This window comes from Etheostoma cragini, chromosome 4 (genome assembly GCF_013103735.1).
Source record: "Etheostoma cragini isolate CJK2018 chromosome 4, CSU_Ecrag_1.0, whole genome shotgun sequence".
Taxonomy (NCBI): Eukaryota; Metazoa; Chordata; class Actinopteri; order Perciformes; family Percidae; genus Etheostoma; species Etheostoma cragini.
This window is the reverse complement of record NC_048410.1, coordinates 17,157,386-17,177,285: the sequence shown is the minus strand read 5'-3', so window position 1 is coordinate 17,177,285 and position 19,900 is coordinate 17,157,386. Positions and strand designations below refer to the sequence as shown.

The 19,900-nt window shown below is 40.5% G+C and overlaps 1 protein-coding gene across 3 annotated transcripts in view; it reads left to right on the top strand.

Moving 5' to 3' along the window:
- The window catches only part of trim62.1 (tripartite motif containing 62, tandem duplicate 1), a 37,875-nt gene extending 22,151 nt beyond the window's left edge, over positions 1-15,724 (top strand). For 2 of the 3 annotated variants that reach the window (XM_034869086.1, XM_034869087.1), the window contains 4 exons: positions 4,282-4,377; positions 9,136-9,497; positions 10,512-10,627; positions 13,840-15,724. In XM_034869086.1, the coding sequence (XP_034724977.1) occupies positions 4,282-4,377; positions 9,136-9,497; positions 10,512-10,627; positions 13,840-14,390 (1,125 nt within the window). In that variant the 3' untranslated portion in view covers positions 14,391-15,724. The remainder of the gene's footprint in view (positions 1-4,281; positions 4,378-9,135; positions 9,498-10,511; positions 10,628-13,839) is intronic. The other variant, XM_034869089.1, reaches the window with a different exon arrangement.
- The last annotated feature ends 4,176 nt before the right edge of the window (positions 15,725-19,900 follow it).

Genomic DNA, 19,900 nt, shown 5'->3' with positions numbered 1-19,900 from the left:
TAAAGCTTACTGCCTCACTATAATGGCTGCATTGTGTTCACTGCTTTGTTATTGGCTGACGTCCTATTTACCCACCCTGTCTGCTACCTGACAGAATTACACCCTTAGCTCGACGAAGGTTATGCCAAACTGTCCTTGTGAAAATCACTTGCAGTTTGTTGAGTTATTGTCGGCTCTGCTGGGGTTTGCATTCCCAACTGTAATGACAAACAGATTAAAGATATCCCACTTTAATTATCTAAGTCTAAGTAGCACATTGGCTCGGCATTCTGTATGTCCTCTGGTAAGGAGATTAGTTGCAAGTGTATTTTGCTATTTGTTTGTTTTTTTCCTTTCATCAGTGCATGGAAATGAAATCACAGGAAGGTAGTCCTGTCTGCGTGTAAGAGAGAGTTCTGCTCCTGTAGGCTTTTTATTATTCATGCTGTGCCACTGCACGTTGTTTTGTTCCCCTCTTCATCAGGGCTGGCAGTTTGATGCCAATATCACTCTTTCAATCCTGAACAAGCTGCTGAATATAATCAGGCTTGCAGCTGTACGTTTAGTTTGAGGGATTTTAAGCACTATGCACAAAGAATCATGCACTGATAGTTTATTATTTCATCCATTTATTTACTTATGTATTTACTACCACAACTGCTAGCCTGATGGGACAGGAAGTGGAATAAGGGAATGACAGCAGGATGAAATAAATTTTAGATTTATAGAGGTGTTACAGGTATGTTCTGTTACCTGTAACAGCTGTTCAAGTATGTTTGTTGTTTGTTTAATAAAAAACATTTGATCACAAAAAAAAAATCCCCAGCCGTGACCCCCATTTTCCACAACTTGACATACCTGGGGAAATGTCATGTCACACTTGTGTTGGTCAGATGCGATGGACAGGAAAGACGCTCCTCCACACACAACACAAAAACACACACTTGCACACTACGTGCACACACAATCTGAACATCAAGAGTATTTTTCGTTTTTGTCACATAATGGTGGTTTGCTTGCAATCATGCTCACTTTTCCTCGAATTGCTACTGAATCAAATTCAGATATAATTCCTTGTGTAGTAATGGACACAACTGTGGCTTATGCTCAGTTTGTGCTTTAAAGGTCAACACAGTAAATGCCCATCTGTAGGATACAAAAAGGATCATTTTTGCTTCCAGGAAGGTTTAAAGGGATTATGTAATTGCACGTTATGAAGGAGGTTTAGGGCCTTGGAGTGTATGAAGACAATTTCTTCAAGGTTGATTTTTGCTTCTTGTAGCTTTGCCTGCTTAAAGTCAACTTAAGTACACATTCTCCAAGTGCATATCATTTTAGCAACAAGTCCTATTCCAAGTAGATATTTACTGTTTGTTACAGGATTAGATTTATTGCTAAGCAAGTTTGCACTTTGCCAAATTTTCCCGGGTGTATTAGGTACATACAGTAAACAATAAATATATTTAAAAGGGAATACTCAAACTGCAATGCAGACTGATTCAAAACTCTGACAACTTGAATCTAAAATTCAGTTTATTGAAAGAAACATTGTGCAGATGATTTTGGATTTACAGAAATGTGTGGGTCCATGTTATTGCATCTGTCTATTACCGTGTTGGCAGCCACAGTTAAAGTTGCCCCTCTATGATCTGTCAGTCAGACAATGTGCAGCAGAAGAGTGGAGGAGCATGTTTTCCCTGCCAGTCTGTCAGTGTTGGTCTCTCTCAGTGTGTGGGAGCGGCCTTTGACCTGCTGCAGACAAGCGTGTAGCGATGAGGCGGAGAGCCTGCTGAGCCTGCCGCACTCCTATCATTAGCATGGAGAGTCACGCTCCCCCTCTGCACCAACCATTGTTTTCCACTGTTTCTGTCCTTGAGAAGAAACATGCTTCATCTTCAACAGCCCATATTTGTTTCTTTTGGATTTTGCAGATAACGATCGAGGTCAAGGCTTTTCTATTACACAGTTGATGCCTGGCTTTTATTTTCCTCTCTGCGTTTACCTTTTTTCCCCTTCTATTATGCATTTCACTGTTGGAGATATATTCTGGCATTTATTTTACCCCGCTAGCTGAGTGATGGTCGCACATTAGCACCGCTAAGCTGACAGTTCCATTTGATGGATTTTTGCTGCAGTCAGGGGAGGTGACACTGTGTGACACACAGGTTACATGAGGGGAGAGACCAGCTGCATGGGTGGCTTAATGGGGGGGGTTGAAATAAATGAGCAGTGTGCCAGGTTGTGTCCTTTTTATTTAAAATTTCAGTTTCCCCCAAACCAAAGCAAAGGCAATGATGCTATTTTTACTACAACACATTTAATGTCTTTTTATGTATAAGGGTTTTCTCCAATGCACAGTTTCTGTTTAAATTGCACTGTGTTGTGTATAATAGTACTTTAGGCCCTTTTTTGTTTACATTTTTGGAAACTGACAAAGGTACAATTTCAGTGTAACATCATTCTTCCCTTGATGTTTTGTTTTCATAAAATTAAGTTTGTCAACCCAGCATTTTTATTAATCAGCAGAAATCCAGACCCTTTAGATGAGAGATCTTCAACAGTGGGTCCTTGACCCTTAGGTGGTCCTCAGAGTTAGTGCAAGGGGGTTGCCAAATTATGTGAAAAAGTATATTTTTGAAAGTTTATTTTAAAATGAAATATGTCTGAAAATATACATTAATATGAATCCAACATATTAATAGCAAAGATAAATTGGCTGGTTTGTGGAAGGAAAAAAAAAAGGTAAGTTAATCACTTTGATAGCCATACAGTTAAGCTTAAGGATTAACTTTGCCTTTCACATGTATTACATTACTTTACATTACATGTCAGTAAGCTGACTCTTTTATCCAAAGTGACTTCCAGTAAGTGCATTCAACCATGAAGGTACATGTGTGGTAAAGTAAAGTGCCTATATTATGAAAAATACACTTTTTCTGGGATTTGCAGGGTAATTTTGTGTCTCTGGTGCATCCACAAGAATACAAACTACAACAAAACTAGCAATGCTGTTTTAAATGAGATACATTTTTCTGAATGTCCTCTGCCTTCAGTCTCCGGGGGAGCTGTTCAGAATCTGCACGGCTTTCTACGTCACTAGTTGAGACGAGGTGGCTAACCATAGTATGCTAGCGCTAGCATGCTAGCTCTTTCTCAGTGGCAAAACACTGCTACAACACACACTAGTTCACCCTACTCGGTCTCTCTTTCACCTAAGGGGTCCCTGGCCTAAACATTTTTGAAGACCCCTAGATTAGTTACTAAAATGCTATTTTACTAACAAAAAGAATTTCATTTTTTTATGGTCTGCCAGCTCATTAAATACTGCAGTGGTTTAGGCTCAGATATGTCAGTTTGAAAAGGGACAGGTCTGATTTTCAATGTCAGGTCCATGAGGCAATGTATCCGTGTGTCATTTTTGATTAGAAATGTCTTTTGTATATTATTGTTCATTGTAGTAACAGAAGTTAGTATTCCACAGCGTACCTGGGGATGATTGCTTATTCTCTATAATGTAGCATTCTCCCAAAATAAACCAACGTGTACAATTAAGAAAAGTGTTTAAGTGAGACACTGAATAACAAACTCAGTACCATTTTATTCCTCATTTTTTACGTAGTATGAAAACATTAGCCAAATACCGATTAACAAAGTGCAGACCTTTACCTTGAGTCTTGTACATTTGCATAAACAAATCTTTACTTAAGGGAGGGAATCTGCTGAACCACTTCTGTCCTTAAAACCTAAAGTGTGCCAGTGTTGTCGTCACATGGGACCTGCACAAAAACTCTGCACCATTCGTGACAGCAGCCGTCCCAGCCTGCTCCCGCAGAGCCCCTTTCCTGCCTCAGGGAGACTTGGAGGTGGCTGAGTGATGCAGGTTCTGCCAGCGTGTGCCTGACTAGAGATGAGACCCAGTTTTCTCTGACACAGCCCAACATCTCCAGCGATTTCATTTTATCTCTTTCATATCTCGCTATCCATCTGCCTTGCTTGTTTTGAAGCTGAGCCTTTAATCTTTGCTGCCTCACACCCGATCACAGAGAGCGGTTGCACAAATAATACAATTTAAATAAATAGAATAGAATTGCAAAAAATATCTGTCTGCCAGCTATACTAGCATCATTTTCTTGGAACGGACAGTGTTCATGAGACATTGTTTGAGCAAAGAAGAAGTGGAGTACTTTAAATAGAAAGGAATGTCATTAAGCATTTTACGAACTCCTCCAACATTGCCTACTTGTTGTGTTCTGTTTCACTGAGTTCCAATCACTAGTTAATGACGTGTTTGTTGCGTTGCAGAGGGAGATGAAGGAGCAGCTGGCCACCCTGCAGGACAGTGAGAAGGGACACACCGAGGCCCTGCAGCTCCTGCAAAGACAACTTACTGAGACCAAGGTATTGAAACATTTTTCATTATCTATATACTGTAGTTTATAGAAATGTCAGAAAATAGTGTTGGCCATAACAGTTTCCCAGAGCCTAAGGTAAAGCCATGCTTTATCCCACCAACATTGAAAAATATTCAATTTTCAATGATATGAAACAGAAAAGCAGCAAATCTTTACATTCTGCGAGCTGGAACCAAGGGATTGTTTGCCATTATTGCAGGATTAGTCTCGCATTGCCAGACCTCTCTCCACAGCGCTTTGTAAGCGATGGAGTACGGTCTGGCTACACCGTTTATCCATTCTGGGATAGGGCAATTGTAGTTCTTTAAACTAGATAGTGGAGATGGCGGATGTCAGACGTTATCCCAGCATGAACATCAGTTGAGTCAGACTATTGCTGAATACACAACATAAGAGTGATCAATTGACCGACTATTGTTTCTGCACTAATTGTCACAAAGGTCTAGACCCGAAAAAATCTGTGGTTTAATTGATTAATAGATCAACTGAGCAACTACTTTGAATAGCAATTAAATGCCGTGTTTTCATGCTAAAATATCAAATTCCGGCAATTTCTAGCTTCTCAATTGTGAACATGCTTCTTTTTTGTCTTATTTAATAGTAAATAAATAGTAATAAACTAAAAGTTGTAGAAAACATCTTTATGGCCGCAACTAATTACTTATTACTAATTAATAATTACTTTTGATACTGATTCATCTGCTAAGTATTTACTCTATAAAACAACAGAAAATGAATAATGTCCAAAGTGACATCTTCAAATGTCTTGTTTTGTCTGACAGTTTTAAATCCAAAAACACTCCTTTTAATATCATAGAATACTTTAAAAAAACAATCTTAACTAAACGATTTAACGATCAACCAATTACAAAAATCATATAATACTAATCATTCGTAGCTCTTATCTTTGGGTTTTGGACTGTTGGTTGGACAAAAAGACGATTTTAGGACGCTAGCTTGGGTTAACATTTACAACAATTAGTCAAGAAACAAGAAAAGCAGGCATAGAATTCACATTTTCATTTACAAGTAATTTGTTATACCAGCAAATAGCATTGAAAATCAGACGCAACAGACTGTGTGCATCTTTATTCAAAAAGACATCCTTGTTTGCATCTCAAGCATCCAAATGAGACAGTAATACTCACTTAGTATAAAAAGTGTGAACAAGCAGGAAATTAAGAAACGTGTGCAGTCTTTCAGTCACTGATTATCCATCTTTTCTTCCAAACTGATTTGGACTGACAGTTACGTTACGACACGTAAAATTGGTTTATTGAGCAGCTGTTTGATCCTTGTGACCTTGTTTTAATCCGCGAACCGTGAGCATCCACTCAATATGTCGGTCCCTCTCCCTCCTCACATACACACACACACACACACACACACACACACACACACACACACACACACACACACACACACACACACACCTACTCTATCCTGTAGTGACATTGAAGCTATGGACCAGGGAAGGATCTTTGGCAGAGACAATGTCGCAGCCGTCAGCGTTGTTTGTCATCTAGGGAGCACATTTCTCTTTCTCCTGTTTTTGTACCTGCTGTCCGACGTCACAGCACCACTTGTCTTTTTGCCAGAGAGAGCCAGGCCCTGTCCATTTTAGCCTGTCCATCAACTGACTCTAACTGCTAGATGTAGGCTTTTCCGCCGCCCCCACTCCTCATTGGGAATGAGCTGATCTCATTAGATTTACATTCATTTGCACTGAGTTCTCTGCTTGGAAGAGAGCCACACTGTGACTATATTGATGCGTTTAGGTAGCTTAGAATGAAACGTCTCCCTGCATATTTTCATCTTTTTAAATTTTAGGTTTAGGTTTCTTCAGTGTTTTTACCCGATTGTTAAGAGTACTCCCCCTATTCAGCTTTGCACTATAACATTGTCAGACGTGTGTGTGTGTGTGTGTGTGTGTGTGTGTGTGTGTGTGCACAATTATTAGGCAAGTGAGTATTTTGACCGTGTTGTCATTTTCATGCATATTTTCCAATTCCAAAGCCATATGAACTTAATTGCTAATTTGATTTAAGCATTATTTGGTAATGTGTTTAATGAGGGGTGATGAGGCCTAAAGTATCTATTTCAAGGATAATTATTATTATTATAATTGCATAATTATTAGGCAGTTTCTTTACCTCAGACAAAATGGGCCAAAAAAGAGATTTAACCGACTCTGAAAAAGTCAAACATTTTAAAATGCCTTTCAAAGGGATGCATCGCTCTTGAAGTAGCAAAGATATTGAGGTGTGATCATCAAACAATCAAACGTTCTGTTGCAAATAGTCAAGTCCATAGTTCTGGAGTGTCCAGAAGTACAAAGTCTTCAGTGCTCAGAGACGTGGCCCAGGTAAGAGAGGCTGAAACCCGACCACCACTTAACATGACTCATAAGTTTAGACGTTAAGACTCGGCCAAGAAATATCTGAAGATAGATTTTCAAAGGTTTTATGGATAGATGAAATGAGAGTGACTCTTGATGGACCAGATGGATGGGCCTGTGGCTGGATCTCTAATGGGCAACGAGCTCCACTTTGAGTCAGACGCCAGCCCGATGGAGGTGGGATACTGGTATGGGCTGCTATTAGTTAGGATGGGCTAGTTGGACCTTTTTGACTTGAAGATGGACTTAAAATCAACTCCCAAAACCACTGCCATTATGTTTTCAAGCTGTGGTACAGAAAAAAGACTATACACTTCAAGAAGGGCATGATTTTTATGCAGGACAATACTCCATCACATGCATCCAAGTACTCGACTACGTGGCTAGTCAGCAAAGGCCCCCTTCCTCACCTGACCTCAACTTCATTGAGAACTTATGGGCCCTTCTTAAACGTATGGTTTAAAGTGAGGGAAGACAATCCACCTCTTTGAACAGCATGTTGGAGGCTGTGGTTACTGCTGCACAAAAGGTTGAAAAGTGGGATGGCTATATTGGTCACTGAATATTTATTGAAATGTCAACAGTATTTATTTGTGAATGTTGAGTTTTATTCTTAAATTAAAATAAACAAGTAAGATGGAAAAAAAATTGTTTTTCATTTAATTGCATAATAATTCTGCACAGAGATATTCTCCCGAGAAAGCCAAAACTAATTTTTCCTTTGTTAAATATTCAGATTTGAGGTAAGGGTGGCTGCTTTGAAGAACCTAGAGTACAAGACATGTTTTCAGTATTTTCACACTATTTGTTAAGTACATAATCACACGTGTTCATTCATAGTTTTGATGCCTTCAGTGAGAATCTACAATGTAAATAGTCATGAACATGAAGACAACGCATTGAATGAGAAGGTGTGTCCAAACTTTTGTCCTGTTGTGTGTTTGTGTGTGTGTGTGTGTGTATGTGTGTGTGTGTGTGTGTGTGTGTGTGTGTGTGTGTGTGTGTGTGTGTGTGTGTGTGCGTGTGTGTGTGTGTGCGCGCGTGTGTGTCTCTACTGTATGTCAAAACAGAGAAAAGAGGACAATTGAATAAGAATAATAAATTAAATACTGGAGATAGGCTACAAGTCTGTCTATTCCCAAAGTGTACCTGTAAACACGCTTTGATGTGTAAAATCAGTGGAGTTCCCCAGTAATGTTGCTGTGTCCCAGTTCCTGCAAAGGAATCAGTGCAGCAGCCTGACTCTCATTTAAACTGAATGTGTCCTGCTTGCACTGCAATTTGAATCCTAGGCTCGTGGGTGCTTGGTCTCCGTCTGAAGGATAGACATTGTGTCCTATTCACATTCCCACCGGGGATTCACCACATAATCACATGCTTCCCTGAAAGGTAGCCAGTCTCCTGTCTCCAAGGGCTACAGACACCCTCTTAGTGCCATCACGGCCTGCTGGGTCAAAGCAGCAGACATGTCACTAAGAGACTGATAGCTGGGCTGCTGCAGTCCTCCTCCTCCTCCACACTATTGGTTTTCAACTCTTAACTAGGTAGGAGGGCTGGGGATACAGCCCACCTTAATGTCATAGCTCTCATGCTTGGAGAAAAATAGTTGTCTGAAAAGTTTCCCACAGGCATAGCGAGAATACCTGCCACCAGTCTCTGAGAGAACAGGAGGAACATGCTGTTTGAAGGGGTTGATTGAATTTCACTCGAGTGTAATTAAACCTCAGATCCTACTACAAATGCTGAAAAGATCAGAGTAATGGTTGAAATTCCTTACAGAGAAAATAAACTAGTTTCACATAAAATTCTTGTTTAGATCAATTTCACTGTGATTCATTGACATTATCTTGTTCTAATGTGCTTTTTAAAGGGCAGATTTATTTTTATTTTTAATCTGTGTAAAAACGTAAGCTCAATTGTTTTTCAGTGAAACGATGATTGTTCGGACATACAGGGAAACTTATAACAAAACGTCTGAATGTAGTCTAGTCTTTGCTTCGGTCTGTAATAGTTTGCGCTTCTCTGCCAGTCCACCAGTCTTGTAGTCTTGCAGACTTTATTTTTTCAGTGGAAGGTTGTACACACACTGTTCAGAGAGCCACTTAAAATCAATTCATGTACAAGCTGAATCAATGAATGAATGTTAATGTAATATTAACACAATTTAGAGCACTTTGCTAGTCCTTGAATTGCTGACCCTTGTCTAATTAAGAATCAGGCTATTGTGACTGAAACACTCAATAAACCCAGCTAACTAAAGTACTACGTCTATTTCAGAGTTGTGTGATGACAGCTATAAATAGCCTGGCTGAGGGTGTAAACACTTTTTTGCCTCTTTTTTTTCAGTCCTCAGCCAAGAGTCTGCGCGCCACCATCGGCGACGCATTCGAGCGCCTTCACCGCTTCCTACGCGAGCGCCAGAAAAGCATGCTGGAAGAGCTTGAGATGGACACTGCCCGCAAGCTGGCCGACATCGAGCACAAGATCCAGCGCTACAGCCAGCAGCTGCGCGACGTCAAGGAGGGCATCCAGATCCTGCAGGAGCGCCTTAACGAGACGGAACGACACAACTTCCTGGAGGGAGTAGCCGTCACATCTGAGAGGTGCTTCACCTGCTCTGAGTTTGCTAAAGCAGTCCCAGTGTCATCACTGCAGTCCGATAAGAAACTAAATGTGGTTGTAAACACATTATCTTCAAGAAGGATCAGGTTTTTATCAACTCTTGAAGTCTTGCATCAACATATTTGCCATCACAGTTGTTATAATAATAGCTTACAACATACCAAATGTGTGTCCGCTGATGCGAAATATAAGGTTGCTTACATTTTTATAGAAAGTACAGATTTGAGCAACAGCATCAGATAATCTCTGAACAGATGGTGTATTAGGCCTGAATAAACCAGCTGTAGGGTTTAATCTGGAAGAGGGGTATTTGAGTACGATTTAATTGAAGAGTTTAATAGCTTTGGAGCTGATTAATGAGGTTGAAAATAGAGCTTGCAAGAGTGTTGGAATTAAACTTTATGTATCTTTAAATGTACAATATTAACATTTTTTAAGTATTATTTCATCTAAACTGGAGGTGGATGATCTCATGTCTGAGAATAGATTGTAAATGTATGTAAATATGATGGAAAAGCAGGCATTATCAATGTACATTTCACTTAGCTAGAACAAAGTAAACAAGTCATGCTTTGGCAAAGGAACACTCTATCATTCAAAAATTGTACTTTTGGAAAACACCATGAATGGTATCTCCAGAAACATTGTAACATTCAATTATTTTTGAATGAATGAATTTTCCTCATTGCCTGACAATACACCACAAATAACCGGATGTTTCTCCACAAGGCCTCCTTTTCGACAGGGATTGTTATTTTCAGGATTTTAATTCGGTAATCAACTAGGTCAATATTTCGTCCTTTCTCTCGGACTACATGTAGGAGTGCACTGAGTGATGGAGTGTGCAGGTTCATCTTGAATCATACTGTAATGGTGTTAGAGCTGAACCACTTCTCTCACTGATACGTTCTTCTATACAGCTGGAGATTTATGAAGCAGTTTGTCAGCTGTTTAATTTCAATAATGGCATATTTCAAAGACACAATCGAGTATAAGCATGTCAAACATCAACGTTGTGGGTTGAACAACAGACAGTATTGTTTGGGGGAAGGTGGAAAATTGGATTTAGACGCTTATTGATCTGCTTTTTTTCTGTCTAGGATTAAAGGGAAGATACATGAGACCAATCTGACGTATGAAGACTTCCCGACATCCAAGTACATGGGGCCCTTACAGTACACAATATGGAAGTCTCTCTTCCAGGACATCTCACCAGGTATGTGAACACGGATGGATGTAACGCAAACATGTTGCTCAGTAAATATAGAGCGTGTCATTTAGTGTAAAGCACTGCAGGTGATAAAGGAACGGTTTAACAAATATGCTTATCTGCTTTTTATGCTGAGAGTTAAACCAGAAGATTGATTCCACTCTCATGTCAGTGTGGTAAATATACAGCTACAGCCAGCAGCGGTTAGCTTAACTAAGCATAAAGGCTGGAAAAGAGGAAACGGCTAGTCTTTTTCAAAGGTAACAAAATCCACCTACCAGCATCTCAAAGCTCACTAATTTAATTTAAACCTATCTATAGAGCGCATGGTCTTAAGTGCGTGATGCTGGTGCAGTTAGGGCCTGTCCAACTCCCCTTTGGCTAGTTAAACAGCGCGTTGTTTTGATGCAAAGTAAGGTGCAATGGGTTTACGGTTTGTATTTACTCTCTTGAATCATCATAGGTGTGTTTTTGTGCATAACATGAATACAACCTATCAGAGTGTCATGTCCCATTCCCTTTAAAAGCCAGATCTGCCTGCACCTTGTGCAATGCTATATAAACAGCGGATTTGGGAAATTGGAGAAGTGACCGATTTTCTGCTGAGGAAAAGGATGCGCTCATGCGCAAAAGCAGTAGACTCTCCGCCTAGGGCTTCAAGTACCCTGGCGTGGTTACGGATATCTGGCATATGACTATCATAGAAAAAATAAAAAGTAAATAAATAAATTAAAAAGTCCTCATGGGATTTGTTTTTAATGCACTGGGTATGACCACCATCGTAGTTCCACCTACCAATGTTATGAGGCCAACCAAAGAGTTCTAGCCAACCAGAGGCAAAGTAGGGCAGGTCTTTAACCGGGGTAACTCGTCAACACAAAATGCAAAACTTGTTGTCAGCTAAATTCGATTTAATGAATATATATATTGAAACGTGAACATTTCTCCACCCACATCTGCTATTAATCAAAATGTTAATTGTCCGCGGATTAACCACAGGGCTGCGAATGTAACTGCAATTTCAGTTCATGCAATCATCACTAACTATCTGAATAATGTGTCATTCTAATAGCAGGAAAATACTGCGCCATTGACTTTAGAACAGGTTTTTGTTGATCAGTGGCACACAGTTGCTCTCTGATCTCTACGTGCCAACAATGCGCCTGACCAAACCTCATTTTAAGACACGCCCATGTTTGCACAGATGGGCACAAGTACATTCGATTCTTTGTGGGCGCTGGGTGTGAAAAAGACAGCGTTGGTCTGACACTAGCAATGACTGTTGTGCTATGCGCCATGTGTAAGACATAGCCCATAATCTCTCCTGTTTTTGTTTTTTTTGTGATATGACTCACAGTTATGAGCCAGTGTATTCCTTGGCCAGGTGCCAATTTAAAACCACAAATTGTTGTTTCTTTAGGAAGCTTTAGAGATGCTGGTAGGAGGATTTTGTACTTTTGGACAAAGCCATACTTTGCTGTTCTCCCATGTTTTCAGTCTTCATGCTAAGCAAAGATAACCATCATCTAGCTGGATGTAGGATGATGTTTAAAATAACCGACAGATGGGAGAGTAGTATCAGTCTTTTAATCATCTCTCAGCAGGAGAGAAAATAAACAATATTTTCCAAAATGTGTAACTGTCGCTTTAAAAACAGGTTGACTTAATTTCCTTCAGTAGCTGAATGTTGGACATAGAAACACGGAGTGCAGGAACTGATCCAGCCCTGAATTAGGATTGCTGGGATGCTTTGTGCATTTTTCTTCTCTTCAGATGAAAAATGATAGTCGACATGGAGGGCAGTAATGTCCCTCTGTGTTTGACAGTGCCAAGAGGAGCTCTTCTCCCTCTGCCCTACAGCCATCACTCACTCATAGGAGATTATTTAAAATAATGTGCTAAGGAATTTTTTACTCCCTCAATCAAATCTCCCAATTTAGCCCGCTGTCACCGAGGGGAGGCCAGGCAGTTGTTTCGCCTCCCTCGACTGGCTGCCAAATGGAACAATTGGTTACAATCCATCACCAGCGGTTGCCAGAGACGAAATAAAGACATTCTTCCCATCGTCCCTCATCCCTCGCTGTCACTGATGGGTTAGCCGGAATAACTACCAGGCGCTGTGCTTTTTTTCACCCTTCTCATGTTTAGCAAGAAAAATGGTTATCTTCGCTGATGTGTGTACACTGCAGGTTTTGCTGTATGACACAAAGAGGCACTTAGGTTATGAAATTTTAATGACTTGATTGTAACAAAAACTGGAGATGTCATTGACTGGAGAAGGCATTGTCCTGTCCGCTGGCCGGGCGCCAAACATTTCACCTCCATTTATCCCAGCTGATACAAAGAGGAAGATAGAGAAGATAGAGGAACTGAGCAAAGAGAACAACCTGTTATTGTTCAGCCTGATATGGTTCCCTTATAGGCAGAGATGGGTGCAAATTCTCCCTCCCTGAAACCACATAACTGCACAGTGAAAGAGCCTCCTACGCTGTCATTTGTGCTTCACTGTATTATTTGTATTCTTCCTGTGGTCTGATATTGCTCAGCTTGAGCTACCATATCAGACTCTTGAGGGGACTTTGAAGATTCTAGTTTATGCATGAAGGTAATAAAATCTCATAATAAAATCTATTGCGTGTACTCGCAGCCACACTTCCCAGTTCCTCATTCTCCTGAAAGAAGAGTTGAGCCGTAGTTGGGCAAGCCGTATAATCCACAAGCCATCAGTCATCATTTACCACAGGGCATGGCTTTTATCACCTCCTTTAACTCTGGCAGTACTGAAGATGTGTCTACTGGGTTGTTTGTCTTAAAGTGTTGGTTCATCCAAATAACAACAAAAAAAAAACATTTATTTTAGTGGTATGTTGGCATTAAGATAATTTTGGTTTTAGGTGTCGAAGTTTAGAGATGTCTTTTGTCTTTTGAAATTTTTGCCTCCACTACAAAACAATAGAAGTGAATGGAGTTTCTACTGAATTCAGCAGCATCTATTTTATTGACAGTGTCTTTACTCTGGATAATACACAGAAACTGAAACTGAAATGTTCAAAGCTAAGGCTTAACATGTTGATTGTTTTGTCTTTTCCTACTTTCTTATAGTGATGACTGGCCTGTATGTCTCGGCTGTTTTCCGTCCACAGTGTTAAATCTAAAAGTGAGATAAATGCGGACTCTTTGTGTTAAAACTGTCTCTTTCCTTTTCTCGTCTTCCTCAGTGCCAGCAGCATTGACCCTCGACCCCATCACAGCACATCAACGACTTATCCTCTCAGACGATTGTACCATAGTGGCCTACGGGAACCTCCATCCGCAGCCCCTGCAGGACTCCCCGCGCCGCTTTGACGTGGAGGTGTCTGTTCTGGGCGCAGATGGCTTTTTGTCGGGCGTCCATTACTGGGAGGTGATGGTGTCGGAGAAGACCCAGTGGATGATCGGTGTGGCCCATGAGACAGTCAGCCGCAAGGGCAGCATCCAAATCCTGCCCAGCCGCGGCTTCTACTGCATTGTCATGCACGACGGCAACCAGTATAGCGCCTGCACCGAGCCGTGGACCCGCCTCAATGTAAAGAGCAAGTTGGAGAAGGTGGGGGTGTATCTGGACTACCACAAAGGCCTGCTCATCTTCTACAATGCCGATGACATGTCCTGGCTCTACACCTACCGGGAGAAATTCCCCGCCAAGGTCTTCCCCTATTTCAGCCCTGGCCAGAGCCACGCCAACGGCAAGAACGTGCAGCCGCTGCGAATCAACACTGTACGCCTTTAGGAGCTGCACACATCTGTGGTCATGATTGTCCTGACAGATAATGCACACAACTTGTGTAAGTTTTGTGTGTAAGTTTTAAGATGAGATAAGAAGTGAGTTTAAAAATGTTTAATGGGTGTCTGAAATTTGATTTATTTCAGTTCAGTTAAGACTTGTGATTGATGTTGCTATTAAAGCAACACTGTAACTTTTTCCCTCTTCTGTTGTGAGTTGTGGTTCCAATGAGACAACCCGTAGGGGGACCGAAGAGTGAAACGGTTACATAGTGCTGCTTTAAGACCTGAGCTGTTGTTGTTGCGTGACTTGAAATGGCTATACGATAATGGCCCGCACTTCATTCCGTATCTTTAATTGAAAAGATGAAAGGTAATAAAGTCAAACATTGCACACACTCCCAGGGGGCAACGCTCTCCTTATCAATCTCCAGACTTGTCAGACCTGAAATCCCCTCTCTGTTCAAGCAAGAGGACACTGAAGACTGGTCACTTGTCTTCGCTGTGCTGTACAGTTGGCTTAGCTTTGTCTGTGGAATGGGATTGACAACACTCTGCTCCCTTTTTGGCTTTCGTTTGCCCAGCAATCCACCCGGATCTTGTCAAGTCTGTCAGTGCTTTTTCCTCCTGTCTAAGACCAGGATCTTGGTTCCTCCTGCAGGTCACAGCCACATGTGTCCGTTCAGTCAAGTATGACTTGATCACCTAGAACAAACTAAAGGTATCAAAGTAGTTTATAGGCTGCCCGTCCGTATCAACTGCCCAGCCTACCCACTCATATTGGAAACGTGTGTTTGGAGGTGGACTTTGTGCAGAAATAGGCTGCTACTGATGGAGTAAGGACTTGCATGTTTTTATGTTGAGTATCAAGGGTTAAAAGAACAAGTCTATCATCATGCTGGCTCATGTTAAGTTTCTGCTCCAAAACCCAAAGTATGCTAGCCATCAGCATTCACTATACCTGTGGGTTATTGTCCACTTCAGTGTTGAATTCAAATTCTTTTCTGCTTTCAGTCATGATGTTTGATCAGTTTGTCTTAAAATCAAAAGAACATTACATTTTATGATTAATTAATGCCGTCAGAGTACATAGCCTCGTGAGGCGGAGATCTCCTAATTGTAGAAGCAGAATTTCTCAGATGTGAAAATCTAAGAGGTTAAAGATTAATTATTACTCAATTATTTTTACAGAGACCATCTGCCTTTCTTTTCATATAATGTATGTAAAGCTATGTTTTGGAAAACTATCAAGAAAAATGATGATGGATGGATGGACTCTGGGGGTAAATATGTTATTCCTGTGTGACTGGCATTCCCAAGGCTCTCACTGTGTTACATAATTTAAAAAAAAAAGACTGATAATTCCCCTCCATGTTTAATTCTTGGCCCACGTGCCTCAAGTGCTCTTGTACATCATTAGTTGTACACAAGTCATGCAGAATCTGCCTAAAGGCGCTGAGACACCAACCCGACTATCAGCTGTTGAACTGTCTGGCGGGGTCAGTGACTCGAGTCTGTTCGGTGTGTTCCGTGCCGTCGTCATTCGGTGGAGCCGTCGGCGTTCATTTTGGCTGATTTGACTTGTTGAATTGTTTGGACCTCAGGGAGACAACTGATCAGTCCAGCTGCCTGTTCTGCCGACAGTTGCCCGCCGGGTTGGTGTGTCAGAGCCCTAAGAGGCTCTGGTCGCTCAGCCATGTTGAGGGCTTTGTCTGTGGGTGGGTGGGCTTGTGCATGGGTATCTCTGTGTAGCCTGGTTAAGCTATCATTTTAAATCCAGCTTTAGTTGTGCTTGATAAAGCCCATCTGGCCCTCCAAGCAGAACCATGCAGCAAAAATAAAATCACCTCACCTTTCCTTTGCCACTGTACATCTTAGCATTTGTGTGTGTTGTTTGTGTTGTACATTTAAAATAAAATTGGGGCAGTGCCCTTGTTTTTGTAGGATGTGATTCCGGTATGTGCAGTATGGTGCAAACTAGGGTCAAATGGTGAGCATCTGCAAACTATTCTTGGTATTTGTTTTAACTTGTGCAGACAGATCTGCAGGAGCAACGTGCAGATCTACTAAGTTAAACAAAACCCGGGACAGGTCTTTTTACTGGGATTTACTCAGCAAATGTATCCAGATAACTCTGTAAACCTGTTTTGTGAAACAGGATTTAGGTTATTTGTGGTTTAGACGATAAAGACAGTATTTAGACATTTTACTTCTCTCTGATTGAGACTCTATTTATTGTCCTTGAGAAGTAAAATCCGACCAGCTGGTGCTTCAAAACACATGCTCAAATTTGACCCAAGTTTGCTGTGTTGCGGACTTCAGTGGAGTCTGCTTCATTTAAGACGTTCTGTTTGAATATTAAAGAGATTATTGTGATGTGATTGTTGGGTGACTGGTGATGGTAAAGACGCTAACTGTTAATGAAATGATTTATGAGGATAACTATGACACTTTTAATGATTATTATAATGATTGTGTTTTTGATGATGGTCGCTGTGCACCCATCATTGTGTGAACACACTCTAGTGTGCTTTAGCTGCAGCTGAGGTTTGTGGGAAATGTGTTAATGTTACGATAAATTACTGATAAAAACAGCCAGTCTCTTTGTCTTTGTTCTGGTTTGGATGTGGATCAACACAGAGGCTGTAGAGCACCAAAAAGGATTTTTCCCAAAATTTAAAGTCGGTACACAACTTGGTGTTGAACTTACTGGGATCATGTTTTTTGCAGATAGATAGATAGATAGATAGATAGATCCTAAAGGAAGGTAACACTTAAAGCACTAAAAGAGTCTGCTGTAGCAATGACTAAATAATTTAATAATCTAATATAGTCTAATGAATCACAAGCTCTAAGGGTTCACTTGGTGATTAAACAAGAGAGACAAAGAAATCAATCTGCTACATAAAACATGTTTTTTCAGATATATCTCACATCAGTTACACAACATTGTCACAAACGTGTGATAAAACAAACAAGTCAAACGGTTATGACATAACGATTCTTTTAGTGTCATTCGGCTTTGTCATGACAGGTTAGGGCTCAAGTGTCATGACAGTGTCATCTCACTCTTATGTAGAAAACTTCAAGTAAAGTGTTACCTTCCCATCTTTGCTGTTTTGTTAAATACTGGATGGTTTTACCTCTTCGGGCATGTAAAACTAAGAATCTAGAATCTGGTAGCAGCACTGTGAGGCTGTCTACTTAGGCACAGCGCATTAGCATGCTAACATTAGCTAATAACACTAATCACCGTAAAAGTACAGCTGAGGCTGATGAATGTCATTAGTTTTGCAGGTATTTAGTCATAAACCAACATTTTTGACAAATCAAAACTTTGATCTACTGGTGGCACTAGATGAAAAGTCAGAGGATCACCAATGTCACAGGGACTTCTCTGGGCACCACATCTGTACAAACTTTCAAAGGCAATTATCCAATTCAGATTAAAATCACACCGGAGGCGGGGTGTGTGGGCTTGACCAACTGCCACTTTGCTCGTTGAAAGCTATGATGTCTCTCTCTTATGGATGGGCCAAGTTCTCTGGGCGGAAAGGAGAAAAGAAGAAAGGAGAGGTAACCTTGCTCCTTATGACATCCTAAGCAGGGTTCAAAATTTACTTTTTCACCCACCAGCCAAATGGCTAGTGTTTAATTTTTACCAGCCACTCAATAGATGATCATTGTTTTTTTGGCTGGTGAGTGAAGCATATCTGCCATAATTTGCATATTCTACCAGCATTTGCCTAGTAGATGGTGCTAATTTTAAACCCTGATTATAAGGGGCAAGATTCCAGATCGGCCCATCTGAGCTTTCATTTTCTCAAAGGCAGAGCGGGATACCCAAGGCTTGGTTTACACATATCGCCATTTCTAGCCAAAGTGGGACCATAGGCAGGCTGGGGGAACGCATATTAATGTTAAAAAACCTCATAAAGTGACATTTCCATTCCATGGGACCTTTAAAAATATATATATTCTCTCACTCCACACAACAGCACCGTGGTCTGACAATGCAAAACTAGTTTACTGCTGACACTAATGTTATGTTTTAGTCTTTAGTGAACATGATCTATCACTATTACTTTGAGAGCAAGAAAATCAACATAGTTGACAACTCTCAAAATGAAACACATTTCCGGGAGGCAGACATATTCTCTTCAAAATGTAGGAAGGCTTGCCTCGGCTTGTCAAAACCGGCTCCAGTTCAGTAAGACTTTCATGCCAGACATTTTAGTTGTGCCAAACTCTCAGCCCTGCTAAGCCATCCAGCTGGGAGGTGAGAGGGTATCCGCTCTTTTTATTACTGTTCTCTATTTTGGCATAGGCTGAGGCCCAGGCATGTGACATGATGAATAACAAGACGTCTGCATGGGTTCAGTGTTCCCTCACTGCGGGTGAGACGCTGCATTCAATAGGTCCTCTTCATTTGCCATCTGTGACGCATTTTAATGATTGGTTGTTAAACTGGTGGGAATAAATTAAAATACAGTTTGAAATCATGATAAAAAGTTGATCTTATACGTCAGAAACACAGACAAAACTAATCTTTTTTTGTGTAAATTTGTACCCTGCTGCTTTATTATTTCTCTCTGAAGTTAGGTCTTGTTGCATCAGGATTACAGCTGTTCCTCAACAAACTGTGCCGTTTGATGCCGCTTATTCACAGCAGACCCTCAGGACTTTCTTCACATCCTCAGCTTTGATTTGAAATTTTTCTCCTCTCACTCCTATGATCGAGACATTTATATCCGAGGAGAAGGTGTCCAGCCCATACTGTAATAGCCATTTTTACCTGAGGGGAAACTGTTCATCAAAACGTCACTGAGCTCTCCTTTAAGACATGTATCTGATTCCAGTCTGATGTGGCCCGCCTGAGGAAGGATCATAATCTCGTAATAATTTTTTTAATTCTTGTAGCCTAAGTGACGTAAAAGAAAAAAGAAGGCTCGCGTTTGCTGTCCCTTTCAATTTAAGAACAAGAAGTGCACCTACAACGATAGTCGCACAAACCCAATTATTAAATTGGGATAATAATCTAAATAGTTATACCATTTCATATACATGCTTTGGGAATATGTCAGGTTAAATATTGCTTGGGGTTAATGATTTAAAAGCAAGAATAAAAACAAACCAGTTTTGAAGCCATCTTCTGGAATAATTAGTCGATTCATTAATCAGTTAAGGGACAGAAAATGATTTACCAACTAATTTGGTAATTAATGTTACCAAAGCATAAAAAATACCAAACATTATATGGTTCCAGCTTGTCAAATGTGAGGAATTTCTGCTTTTCTCCCTTTTATATCATTGAAAATAAGATATATTTAAGTTTTGGACTGTTAGTTGGATGACAATATTTTTGTCATCCAATTATATTTTATATCATTCTTAATCAAAATAAAGCTATTTATTACTGTAGTTGCAGCCCAACACTTTAGTTTCCTGAAGGATGTCTAGTATTTTCACGATGGTGGAGTTATCATATTGCACTTCTCTTGGACTTTCTTTTTAATT